Raw genomic sequence first — 13,240 nt, 5'->3', positions numbered from 1 at the left:
TGGTTCTCCTACGTAGCTGGTCACGCTGTAGACCCCCAGCTGTCCGCTTGTGGGATCTTGGATCTTGCTCTAGTTCACTTCGTTGCGAGCCCGGCTTGAGTGGGGTGGGGGGGAAGGGGGAGCGGGTTGCAGCCATGCTCAGGGTGGCGGGCCATCTGCGACCGTTGGCCTTGATGGACTGCTTCTCGTTTGTCCCGATCTCAGTCGGCTCCCGGAGACCAATCTATCTGAACCTTTGGGAGCAGAAACCTGGCTGTCCTCTCTTTGCCGCAGCCGTGCCAATGAGGTCCACCAAAGACAACTCAAGAGATGCTGAAGAACAGCAGAGATATCCCAATGCTGTTTGCTCAGACCATGAACCCACGCTTGCACTGTTTGCACTGTTTCATTCCGGTCTGGTCTGAAAAAAAAAACTCGAAAGGCTAAGGGAAATAGAAAATGCACAAACCCGGATGTTCGCCTGGACCCTGCCACCCAACCACCATCCGTAAACTCCGTTCCTGATGCTATACGGGACATGATACTGTGTGTCTCTGTGTCTCATGCGATTTCTCAAGCCCACTCCCCTGCGCTGCCCACGGGCATCTGAGCTTTGCCCCGCACTCTTGTTTCCACTCCTGTGCCATACGTTTCCACTGAAGAGGACTCCGTTCGTTCTTGATGGCCGAGATCACGCGGCACAGCTGTCTCGCACCGGGAGGCCCGGTTTGTACGACTACTGCTCGCCGAGAAGCCGCGCCGTGATATCGCCCATGTACGCCTCCTCGAGCTCGTAGTCCTCACCCCCGTTGCGGTCAATACCGACGTAGTTGAAGGCCTCGACCACGGCGTCGACATCGAAGCCCATGTTGACGAATCGGTCCACGAGGTCCTTGTTGTAACCTTGATACCTGCCATTGGGGTGGTTCACCTGTCAGCTACTGTTGTCCCGGCAGTCGGATGTCCGACCACTTGTGTCTCGTGTGCTCTCCGGATATGCGTACCTTGACGGGTCATTCCGCGGCGCTGGTGCCGGTGCCGGCTCGTAGTTGTGTCTGAGGGCGTCGTTCCGCGGCGCGTTGGCGTACTTGACGGCCCACTCGTGCGCCTTCCGCGCGAACGCGTCCGGGTTCTCCAGCATCATCTTGGCCACCTCGGCGTCCTGCGGGTCCCGCGGATTGGGCGACTCGAGGAGCATGCGGAGCGAGATCAGCGCCGTCTTGATCGTGGCTACCGGTGACCACCCGGAGCCGAGCGTGTCGAGGCATATAGCACCCTGTATGATAAACCAAGAGTTGGGAACTCAAATCAGTCCCGCCGCCGCCTTTTGCTGGGGTTGCTCTCAGTCCGTCCAACCTACCGTCACACTGCTGACATTCGGGTGCCAAATTTTGGTGTCGAACTTCATCACGGGCGACTTGAACGGGTACGTGTCGGGGATGACGATGTCGATCTGGTACGTGCCTCCGGCGTACGGGGTGTCGGGCGGCCCCGGAAAGGTTCCCTTGAGGTGCGTCAGGTTGGCGGGGTCGACTGGCTGTGCAAAGACACCAGAATTGTCTTTATCGCTGTGGATGTCGGCAAGCTCTTTCGCGAGCCGTCGCTCGCGAGTAGTACTCATGGTGGAGATCGGTGATGTCCCGGAGCCAGGCGCAGATCGTCGTGGTAATGTGGGTGGGTTGAAGCGGCGGTTCAGGCCGGGCACAACGCGACTGGGGAGGTGGGGGAAGACCGCTGTCGGGAACCAGGTACACTAACTACCCGAGGGCCAAAGGAAAAGTGGGGATTTTCGCAGCCCTCTCTCCTTCCAGGAGAGAGGGGCACAAAATTGCCGGACACCTACCCAAAAACCGGACACCTCCCCACCTAATTTTATATACGAACGCGTCCTGGCGCAAGGGACTGCAATTTACAACTACATCAATTCGACCACCTTACAAATGCGAAGAATAGCTCAAAAAGCTTAAAAACGCAATAAAATTCGATCTAGATCAAATTGAAATATAATTATATAATACAAGGCTAGCTTGCGTACCCTAACTACGCGCCCCGACTACGCCCCCCCCCGACTGCCACCTACTTACTACAAGGCGGCTGAACCTATAGATACTGGCTTACTGTTGCCATCTAGGCGTATCTATATACGCGACGAGCCATCACAATCCTCCTTGGCCGTGGATTTTTGGTATTGAGCTTCCTACGCTGTATACTACGCTGTAGACTACACCGTAGTATAATCCTCCTAGGCTATAGCATCTTGCGATGCCTACTTCCTCGCCTTATATGCCTACCACTTTGTAATAAGCTTATTAATCCTGTTAAAGGCCGGTTCGCAAATGCCTACGCCGTTGTAAGTGCTTTTCTATAGCAGAGGCGATTCGTTATTATCATTAGTGTTATTGTCGACGTTATCGTCGACGTTATCGTTGGTATTATCGTTGGCATTATCGCTATTAGATTGTAACTAGGAGAGGTTGTTATTAGTAAATGGCTCCTACTTATCGCCTATATAGATAGAACTTTATATTGGCTATAGCTCTAGCACTAGGAAATCGCGTAGTAGTCGCTCTAGCCTATAGGTATCGACTTCTTTGCCTATATCGATAAAGAATATAGGCTTCGAAGGATCCTCGCTATACTATTTATTGAAGATAGAACGGTCGTTTAGATCAAAGGGTATATAGTCGTTGATCTAGCCAGTCTTCTTAAGGAATTCTTCGAAGGTTGCTATCTATAGGCGGCCATTGCCTATGACCTTGTTGCTTAGTATCCTTTTCTACTTTATCTATTCCTTCTTAAGCTCCTTTTCTCTAGTGTGTACAATGTCCTTCACTGCCTTGCAAGATTACTTAGTAATAGCCTTTGTATATCTCTGATTATAAGTAGCTTATATATAGTAGATATCTTCGATAGACACACTAGTGATAATAGCGCTAGATAGCTAGACCAAATGACCCTTAGCTCGCTTTGAGGTGTACGATGCTAGCCGTTATTTCTTGTCGGCTATAAATATAATAAGGTGCTCTTATACAAATTGACCTTCGTATATCGTAGTAGCAATATCTTTAATAAACTAGCGCGTTAGGGAGCTAAATATATCGTTGTATTTGTTTTAGAGCCGGTCAACGCCCTAGGTAGCTAATTACTAGCGATCTTGCTTTAGAAGCAACGAAGGATATACTATAGTGTTGGCCTAGAGGTCGGTATCTTCGAGCTAACTAATATAAATAGTATAGTTTAGAGGCTAAATCCCTAACTTCGAGAACCTAGTGATAATCCTACTAGGAGTAAAGCCTATATTTATAATCGCTTAGTTATATATTAGAACTAGCGATATATCTTCTTCCTAGCTCTAGGCAACTAACCTAAAGGTTCTTAACGAACTATATATATATAAAGATAAGCTCGCTCTAGCGAACTATCTAGCGAAGGTGCTTTTGATATACCTTTTTGATATATTGGAATATACCTATATCTATCGGCTACGTCTTATATAATAAATGCGGTAGTAGGAAGACGATAATAATATTATATATAAGGCAGTATTTGTAGATATCCAATGTATAGTGCCCTAAGAAGCTATCTATTATTAATAGACGGTAGATACAATCCTCAGGGTATATATTATTCTACTTGGATTCGACTACATCGTCTAGGCTCTAGAAGTTATATATACTATAGCCAAACCACTCTTCGAACGTAAGCTCGTATACCTAAACTATAGGATAGTACTAGAAGGAGTGTTTATTAAAGTACTAGACCTAGTCAGCTATAATAGCGTAGTTACTGAACGCTATATCTAAGATGTTGAAGCGTATATCGTTATTAAGGCTATCAACGTTCTAGTTCTCGTTTAGCCACTGCTTGAAGATGTTGTATATAAGTATAGTGTTGCCAACGGCATTAGTATAGCCGATCAGGGTCATCGACTCCCTATTATAGAGGTCAGGGAGCTCTAGCTAAGAAAATAGTATAGTAAGCAGATAGCAAGACCCTTGATACTAAGGAATAGCCCTTTACCTTCCTATTCTTGTTCGTCTTAATAGCTAAGATTTAGAACCTCCTATTCAACATCGCTAAGCAATAGCCTATCTTGTCGACGTTCTAACAACTGGCTACTATAATATTATATCTCTTAATAGCATCTTTATAGCGGTCAAAGAACTTATTTAGTATATCGATCTATTACTAAGTAGATAGTTGTATAGCCTCTATTGGTTTCCTACTTGTCGAGAAGTATATAGGATAATCGAACCGCTATCGAGCCTACTAAGCGTAGCTGACTAGGCCTATAAGAGGAATACAACGTACCTATAGACGATTTATAGCGTTCTCGATAAGATCCTAGGCTAGCAAGGATCCTAAGGTAGATAGCTACTATATATATATATCGAGGGCGCTGTCTTTAGCGTCGGTAAGCGTATATAGCCGCCTAGCGATATAGCGTCGGTTCAATGCCGGTAAGCCAGTATCACGAAGAGCCTAAAGATATATAGCGACCTACGATTTACTATAGCTGAACCGCTTGGCCGTAATACGAAGAGAGGGCATCGTATAGCCGTATACCTTGCTTCGAAGGTAGTTGGCATAGTACTGTGCGAGGGCATTGTTGAGCTAGCGGGCGGCGTGCATACTGGGCGGTTTGGGCAGGTAGTAGTTCGAAAATCGGGGCATGGTATGTCAAAACACTATAAAAACATCACCACTTGCAGGTTGGCTGGCGGCAATAGCTTCAATTAATAGGGTTGACGTGGTTGTGATCCCTTGCGTTAGGACGCGTTCGTATACAAAATTGGGTGGGGAGGTGTCCGGTTTTTGGGTAGGTGTCCGGCAATTTTGTGCCCCTCTCTCCTGGAAGGAGAGAGGGCTGCGAAAATCCCCACTTTTCCTTTGGCCCTCGGGTAGTGTTGTCGCTTCCAAACACCAGGCGAAAGTGGGTCCAAGTGCCTGCAACACACCCTAATTTGAACAACAGTAGCCAACAGTGGGCAACAGTGGGCAACCATCGCCATCGAATTTGAAGCTGTAGATACTGCAAAAAACGGCCCAAATAGCCATTTTCTGGTGTTTTTGCGTACTTGTTGATGGCTCTGCGGTTTATTCTAGCTTAGTTAGCTAGCGATCAATCGAATACTGGGCGCAATGCCGAATACTTACCCCTGAACCCCTGCTTCCTAGCTACCGACTTATTCTTAGGCGTTCAGTATACTTTGATGGCTTATCGCCATCTTCTGGCCTTCTTGAAGCTGTAGATGATGCCTTATTCGAAGGTACCGCGTAGAATTCTATAGTGTTGCGCCCTCTATACCTCCTAGCGTTGCCTAGCCTGCCTAGCGACCTCCCAACTCTATCCTTAGGCGCCTGGGCGATCTACTGCGTATAATCCTTCGATCCTACCCTCTTCGTGCTCTAGTACGGTTCTCGATAGCGCCTTCGAAGTATAGTTGTGTACCCTTGCAACGGAGCGAGGCGCCTAAGCCATCTCGCTATAGTGCCTGCCTAGCTCCCGAACCTCCCGAACCTCCCGACCCCCCTAAGCCTGCCGCTAGCGCCGTTAGTCGGATTAAGATCGTCTTGCGCTATGTTGCTAAAGCCCTAGCTAATACAACGTCTACTAGCAATAAGCGGATCAGGGTCGTCTTACGCTATATCGCCGAAGCCCTAGCCAATGCAACGCCTACTAGCAATAAGCGGATCAGGGTTGTCTTACGCTATGCCGCTAAAGCCCTGGCCAATGCAACGCCTACTGGTAATAAGCGGATTAGGGTCATCTTATATTGTACCGCTAAAGCTGCTACTGCTATAGAACCGATCTAGCGTTGCTAAGCTTATAATGTATCGAAGCTATATAATAGTAGTAGATCCGCTATTCGCTTATACTTATAGTTGAAGCCTATATCTTGCTTAAAGCCCTAGGTACATTTGAAATTACGTTCTATATCCTAGGGGCATTTAGATCGCTAGTTGCAATGGTCCTGATCGCTGCCCTTTAAACTAATTGAAATACTTGATTTAGAGGAAGGTTTTGATACAGTAGATGCTTTGTAAGGCTGCTTATAAGAGGAGGATATTAATATCTATATATATAACGAGCTATTATCCTTGCTACTGTAGCTATTGTAACGGTTTAACGTGTTACGTCTATTGCACTAGTCTTCTTAATCGCTAGATGCCTCGCCGCTATTAGTATAATTATAGGCCTAAACCTAAGACCACCTTCGATCGTTTACGCTAGATGCCTCGCTGCTATTAGTATAATTGTAGGCCTGAACCTAAGACCGCTCTTAATCGCCTATACTAGATGCTATACTACTAGCTTGTATATCGTGTTCCCCTCGTTGTTGAGCTAACAATATATTGGTAGAATAGTCTACTCTACTAAGTACGATTATCGTCAATATTACCTATACTACTATATTTTTCTTAAATACGTTCTACTGAAGCCTTTGAATACCGCTACCGCTTCTATAGGAGTGGACCTATTGCTATAAAGTTTAGGTAGAATATACTGAATAGGGTAACAAGGTTGACGATTTGGCTATTGGCAATAGTTTAGGTACAAAGATCGAGGATATTATATCTAGCTTATACAACGAAGTAGTTAGCAATGTTTAACGAAGTAGTATTGTATTAGATCTTAAGTATATAGCTACTTCTATAAGTGTAGTTGCCTATATAAGTGTAAGAGCCAACTTGATAGTCTAGTTGAATTCGAAGAGGGCACGTTCTTTGTAGATACGCCTAATATATATTAGTAGCACCGACGAACTGATGAAGGCGCTATTAAGCCAACTTACGAAGGACTATTCTATTAGTATTAAGTATAAATTTAAGCTAATTGATATACTTCGAATAGTATCCCTAGCTGCTTCTATGCCTTTACCTCCTACGCTAACGCCTACTCGCCGACTGTTCGATTGCACCGCTATAGTGCTGGCTAACACTAGTTAATCTGTATAGCTAGCCGAGCTAGCTACGCCCACTAGCGAGGGCTAGAGATCGGTAGCTAAGCGTAAAATGTTTATAAATACAATGTTGTAAAAGGTAGAAGATTATAACGCTTAGGAGCTAAATAAGGTGTATTTCTATCTCCTAGTAGATAAATAGCGCTATAACTTAGGTATAGCCTATTAGAACTACTGTAAAGATATAGATATCCGGTTCTAGTTCTGTTACTAGATGAATGGCGATAGTACCTACTATCCTATCACTGTTCGAGAGATGTTGGAGTAGGCTATATAGATCGAACGTTAGAAGGCTACTGTTGATAGTGCCCTGGGTGCCCTGGTTAAGAAATAGATCGGTTTTACGAAGAATAAGGCTGATCAAGGCGTTTAGATAGGCTCTAATAGCGAGGTTATAACTAAGCGACTACTAGGCGGAGGAATCTAGTTCATTAACAATGTTAATAGCAACAACTCGAACGATCTAAATAAGATAATAGCATTGCCTTACCCGCCGCTATAGTTCTACGGTATACCACTGTACTATCCTCTATATTAGCTATATCCTATAGCACCTCTGAACGTAGCAAGGAACGACGTACCTAAGCTACCCTAGCCAATAGGATTCCTAGCCCCTTATTCGAATATAGGCGCCGTTGGCCTAGGAAAGCCTCTATCTATTGCTAGCATTGTAAACCTATAGGAGATTATCCTACTACTACGTTCTTCGTCGCCACTATCTAAGCTAGAAGGAAAGGATCCCTCTAATATAGTCAATGACTTTATTAAGACCTTTGTTCGCTAATATAGCCTATTAGGTTAGAAGGACGTAATAACGGCTCTCTACTAAGTTAGTAGGTCTCTGTATATTGAGGGTAGAAGGGTTTGTAATATTCGTTAGCTTCTAGATATATAGTTTTCTAACAACGGCTTCCTATAGTACCTTGTCGCTATGTTCTATAGCGCTATAAAAGGCTTTCTAAAGGAAGAAGTAGAGCTAGCCAACTTTGACAGGAACCTAATTCGCTAGACCTAATACGCTATATAGGGCACTGAATATATTGTATAGTACGCTAAATAGGCTATAGAATATACAAAGCAGGTTGTATAGCACGCTAAACACGTTGTATAGAGTATAGAGCAGGATAGTATATTCTTCCTACGATATTATAATTATATAGCTAACGTCTATTTAATTATATACTAGCTTCTTCAATCACCGACTCGTTGACTAATCTGCTGTATAATTCTCTCCTTAACTCCTTAATCTATTATGTACCTAGGTTTAGGCCACTGGATTTAGATAATATAGCGCTAGAATGCTAGGAAAATATAATATAAGAGGTGGAAGATAGCTCGACAACGGCTTTATATATAGATGATAATGATAGCGAACTATAACTAGGAATCTATCTATAAGATATAGTGTTCAACTAACGGTTCTAGTGCTCTAGAACTTATAGAACTGCTTTGAGTACAATGCTATATAATCCACTACTTTGTCCTCCTTTTAGAACAGTATTATCGCCTTTTTAAAGTACCTATATACTGCTAAGAGGTTATTACTAACAATAGTATAGGCACTACAAAGGAACTCCTTAAAGTCCTCCTCTAAATAGTCCTATAGAAGCGCCTTCTAATAGTTGTAGCGGATATAAGCCTTTGTATTATAGAACGTTGCCTCGATTAGGTTCAAATTAGACGAATATAGCGGTAAATACTATAGTAGAACGCTAGCCTCTTAGCAGAGTTGTTTAACGGTATAGATCCGATACTACGATATATTATCTATAATAAGAATACTATAGCAGTCTAGGAATAGCCTTATCTTAGATAGAACGTAGTCTTTGAGCTATACAACGAAGCCTTCTTAATTGCTATAACCCTACTAGACTAATAGATTAAGAACATTATCAACTATAATAGTAGGGAGGATATAATAGCGTTTACCTCGCTTAACGACGTTGTTGACGATAGGAGTAACGCCTAGTAGCGCCTAGCCAATACAACGAACACTATCTCTTTGATCTAGGCCTAATTCGTCGTAGAATATAAATATCTTAGTGGTAAACATCGCCACTTTGCGGATATAATCTACCTAGAGGATATAGTTCTACTATATACCTCTTTATATAGCTATTTTCTTCTTCTAATCGACTGTATATAGATAGCGGGATATCGTATTAATAGCTACGAATATATAGTATTCTTTAAAAAAGAAGGTTTATATCTCGTTGAGGTAAAGGTCGGACTTGCTTACAAGGTGGTCGAGGAGTTCCTAGAAGTTATAGTAAGTTAGCTAACTACTAGGGAGCATTAACAATAGTATATTGATAAGATACGAACCTCTATAGCCTAGGGCTATAGTATATAGGCGTTCTACGACGTCTTTGGCTTTGGAAAAGGGTTATTAGTAAGGTCGAACAGCCGCTTATATCGGTATGCCTATACGAGGCTAACCTCTGCCTTGTGCGCAATAACCTATGGCGGTTCTCTGGTGTATAGTATAACTGCGATCAACCGCCTCTGGCGCTTATTGATATATCGAACTATAGTGCCTAGAAGGCGGGCTACCGGGCGGTTCGAAGGCGCGTACTTGGGCAGTTCGAAGGCGGGCTCCTGGGCGGTTCGAAGGCGCGCACTTGGGCAGTTCGAAGGCGGGCTCCTGGGCGGTTCGAAGGCGTGTACTCGGGCAGTTCGAAGGCGGGCTCCCAGGCGGTTCGAAGGCGGGCTTCGATGGCTGGGTTCAGGGGCTCGATGGCTGTGCTAACTAAGCTGCAGATATCAACAAGCACGCAAAAACACCAGAAAATGGCTATTTGGGCCGTTTTTTGCAGTATCTACAGCTTCAAATTCGATGGCGATGGTTGCCCACTGTTGCCCACTGTTGGCTACTGTTGTTCAAATTGGGGTGTGTTGCAGGCACTTGGACCCACTTTCGCCTAGTGTTTGGAAGCGACAATGGAATTAATGGAGGGGCAACGCAAGGCAGAGAGACCGCGGGGACCAAACCCGTTAGCTGTTGGGCACAAACTGGCCAAAGTTGGAGACAGCCAAACGGAGGATAAAAGTGAAACTTGGGGCTTCGATGTAATTCTTTGGAAGTGAGATCACGTTCATTCCAGCCTGCCTTTAGCAGGCCGAAAAAGTGGTGTTTGCGGAGGGCCCAACGGTGGGCACCTTCTGCACAGTGTCCAGGCCCCACGATTGCACCTTGCGGGTTGATTCTCAATGGCATTGATTGCTCCACGGAGGGCATGGGGCGCTGCGGGTCACCAACTCCCATACCTCAGGTCGGGCACAGAGATTGAGCTGAACCCACAGCCCGTCCAGCTTCACGCATTCTGCTGTGCAACCGCAGCTCATAAGCTGGGAATAGGTCCTGGCCCTTGAAGTTGAGTTGGCTGGGGTTTGACGGTTTGTTGCACAAAAGCTCACGCTCCGGCACTTACCTATCACACCCGACTTAGGACGTCCAAATGGAGTAACTGCACTCGCGTGAAGCATCAAAGCTCAGGTAGCAACTGCTCTGTTTCGATTGGTCAGTCCTGTCTTCCAAGAATCCGCTGACAGGGGTCTGTGCTTACCTAAGGCCAGGTTCGAGGTTGGCGCGTCACTCTGTCGCCTGGCGGCTTCAGCACAGCAGCGCCCAGCAGCACACTGCACCTCCGGAAGCTTCCACCATCGGACTCGCATCACACCAGACCAGACAGCGGGTTTGCAACCGCGCACCCCCCATCGCCGTCGAATTCCACTTTGGAAGCGCCGAGTAGCCCAGCACCTACATTCCTATCTCGTCGGATTCTGGAAAGATCGTTGAGCAGAGCAACTCCAGCCGGAGTCGCAACACAGACGCCATGGTAAATTCGATTCGGCCGCGCAATCAGCTCTTCTGTGCTTGTCTAACTCGGGATACAGGGCCAGAATCAGTCGGGCATGGGTGGCGGTGGAAGAGATGGGCGCGATGAAAAGGACAAGAAGGTTTGGGCTTCCCGATGGACACGAGACGGGCTTCGGCTGCTCTGGCCATGCAGTGCGTCGCCACCGCCCACCTTGCTGACAGTGGACACCGCAACAGAAGGAGAAGCCCAAGTATGAGCCACCCCCGAGACCTACAACGCGCATCGGCCGCAAGAAGAAGAAGGCCGGCGGCAGCAGCGCCGCCGCGAAGTTGCCTCCCGTCTTCCCGACGAGCAGGTGCAAGCTGCGGTTACTGCGCATGCAGCGCATCCACGACCACCTGCTGCTAGAGGAGGAGTACGTCGAGAACCAGGAGCGCCTGCGGAAGGCAAAAACTGCCAAGGACAATGCAGCTCCCGCTTCCGAGCTGGAGTCCGACAGGATGGCCGACGAGCGCAGCCGCGTCGACGACATGCGCGGCAGCCCCATGGGGGTCGGCACGCTCGAGGAGATGATCGACGACGACCACGCCATTGTCTCCAGCACCACGGGGCCGGAGTACTACGTCAGCATCATGAGCTTCGTGGACAAGGATTTGCTCGAGCCTGGCGCAAGCGTGCTGCTACACCATAAGACAGTCAGCATCGTCGGCGTCCTCACAGACGACACCGATCCCGCCGTGAGCGTCATGAAGCTAGATAAGGCGCCGACGGAGTCATATGCGGATATCGGTGGCTTGGAGCAGCAGATCCAGGAAGTACGCGAGTCGGTCGAGCTGCCGCTGCTGCATCCAGAGCTTTACGAGGAGATGGGCATCAAACCGCCCAAGGGCGTCATCCTCTACGGCGCGCCGGGCACCGGAAAGACGCTCCTGGCCAAGGCCGTGGCCAACCAGACATCTGCCACCTTCCTGCGCATCGTCGGCAGCGAGCTGATTCAGAAATACCTCGGCGACGGCCCCCGGCTGGTCCGCCAGTTGTTCCAGGTAAAGTTCCCCCCCCAGTCAGCATGCTGCCCGCTGTTGCTGACCCTCCGCCCGCAGGTCGCTGCGGAGAACGCACCCTCGATTGTCTTTATCGACGAGATCGACGCGATCGGCACGAAGCGCTACGATTCCACGTCGGGCGGCGAGCGAGAAGTCCAGCGGACCATGCTGGAACTCCTCAACCAGCTCGACGGCTTCGACGACCGCGGCGACGTCAAGGTCATCATGGCCACCAACAAGATCGAGACTCTCGACCCGGCCCTGATCCGCCCGGGCCGCATCGACCGCAAGATCCTGTTCGAGAACCCGGACCAGAACACGAAGCGCAAGATCTTCGCGCTGCACACCAGCAAGATGTCCCTGAACGAGGACGTCGACCTGGAGGAGTTCATCGCGCAGAAGGACGACCTCTCGGGCGCCGACATCAAGGCCATCTGCTCCGAGGCCGGTCTCATGGCCCTGCGGGAGCGCCGCATGCGCGTGCAAATGGCTGACTTCCGCGCCGCCCGCGAGCGCGTGCTGCGCACCAAGCAGGAGGGCGAGCCCGAGGGCCTGTATCTGTAGTTGGCTGTGTATGAGAGACTGTAGCCCGAGGCACCAGCGAGTGCGGCGACGGATAATAGACGAAGCGACTTGCCTGTCAATCCATCGTATTTCGTCCAGTGTGTGTGTGTGTATCACGTGTCAAGTTCCGGAAAATGGCTTTCCGAAGTTCTTCATTGCTTGGTAAATCGGTGCCGCGCCGGGTTCCGTTTACATAATTGCTCCCTCGTTTGGTCCTATTGACCGAAAGGGCTCTCTTAGAGCTGAAGTATCTTCGTTGGCATATCTCTCATACAGCGAAGTAAGTTCCCTTTTGTGAATTCATGGCGATGGTTTACGACTTGTTAGTTAGCCTTCCACCTGCCGATGTGAAACAGAGCGAGCACACCGTTACATGGATATTCAACTTGCTGAGAGTCTGGTATTTGATCACATCGCCAACCAATCCTTGTTTCGTTCCTGCTTTGAACACGGCACAACACTCGACGGAACATTACACAATGACACGCTATAGCGAGCTGCGAGGTGTAGATACAACGGTAGGATCGTAGTAGAGCATCGGAATACAAAGAGAGAGTGCGTTGTTCCAGTACAAAAGAGAGCTAAAGACTAAATAGAGCGTGGTATATATACACCCAGGAGTAGGGAAACTATAGCCAGTACGCTATACCAAGCTCTAAGCCCCTTACCCCTAACGTGATACACCCCCTAGTTGTTCAATAGAGCGCCTAAATATATATAAGTTAAACAACTGAACTATAAAAAAACTAGAATATAGGAAATCCTTATAAACAGTAGGTTATATAGGAGTAGGTTACGTAAAGCTATAAGAAATTCTAAAGTGTAATTCTAGCTAATTAGAGCGCCTAGATCTAGGGAGAGGTATAAA

At 47.4% G+C, this 13,240-nt stretch overlaps 2 protein-coding genes across 2 annotated transcripts; one reads left to right on the top strand and one right to left on the bottom strand.

Annotated features, from left to right (window-relative positions):
- Positions 1-106: 106 nt before the first annotated feature.
- On the bottom strand, positions 107-1,676 carry THITE_2074062 (uncharacterized protein). The gene is made up of 3 exons (XM_003649409.1): positions 1,340-1,676; positions 984-1,255; positions 107-890 (listed from the first exon to the last, which is right to left on the bottom strand). The coding sequence occupies exons 1-3, from the start codon at positions 1,598-1,600 to the stop codon at positions 716-718; spliced, it is 708 nt and encodes a 235-aa protein (XP_003649457.1). The 5' UTR covers positions 1,601-1,676; the 3' UTR covers positions 107-715.
- Positions 1,677-10,573: 8,897 nt separating this feature from the next.
- On the top strand, positions 10,574-12,677 carry THITE_2108012 (uncharacterized protein). Its single transcript, XM_003649408.1, has 4 exons — positions 10,574-10,783; positions 10,842-10,904; positions 11,002-11,808; positions 11,866-12,677. The coding sequence occupies exons 1-4, from the start codon at positions 10,781-10,783 to the stop codon at positions 12,370-12,372; spliced, it is 1,380 nt and encodes a 459-aa protein (XP_003649456.1). The 5' UTR covers positions 10,574-10,780; the 3' UTR covers positions 12,373-12,677.
- Positions 12,678-13,240: the final 563 nt, after the last annotated feature.

Source organism: Thermothielavioides terrestris, chromosome 1, assembly GCF_000226115.1.
Source record: "Thermothielavioides terrestris NRRL 8126 chromosome 1, complete sequence".
Classification (NCBI taxonomy): Eukaryota; Fungi; Ascomycota; class Sordariomycetes; order Sordariales; family Chaetomiaceae; genus Thermothielavioides; species Thermothielavioides terrestris.
The sequence above is the reverse complement of the archived record's forward strand: the minus strand, read 5'-3'. Positions and strand labels throughout refer to the sequence as shown.

Coding starts and splice junctions, on each gene's coding strand:
- THITE_2108012 (XM_003649408.1), top strand. Junction 10,905..11,001: donor GCGATGAAAAGGACAAGAAG/GTTTGGGCTTCC, acceptor ACACCGCAACAG/AAGGAGAAGCCCAAGTATGA. Junction 11,809..11,865: donor TGGTCCGCCAGTTGTTCCAG/GTAAAGTTCCCC, acceptor CTCCGCCCGCAG/GTCGCTGCGGAGAACGCACC.
- THITE_2074062 (XM_003649409.1), bottom strand. CDS start 1,600: ATGAGTACTACTCGCGAGCGACGGCTCGCGAAAGAGCTTGCCGACATC. Junction 1,256..1,339: donor CGAATGTCAGCAGTGTGACG/GTAGGTTGGACG, acceptor TTTATCATACAG/GGTGCTATATGCCTCGACAC. Junction 891..983: donor CCGCGGAATGACCCGTCAAG/GTACGCATATCC, acceptor CCCCAATGGCAG/GTATCAAGGTTACAACAAGG.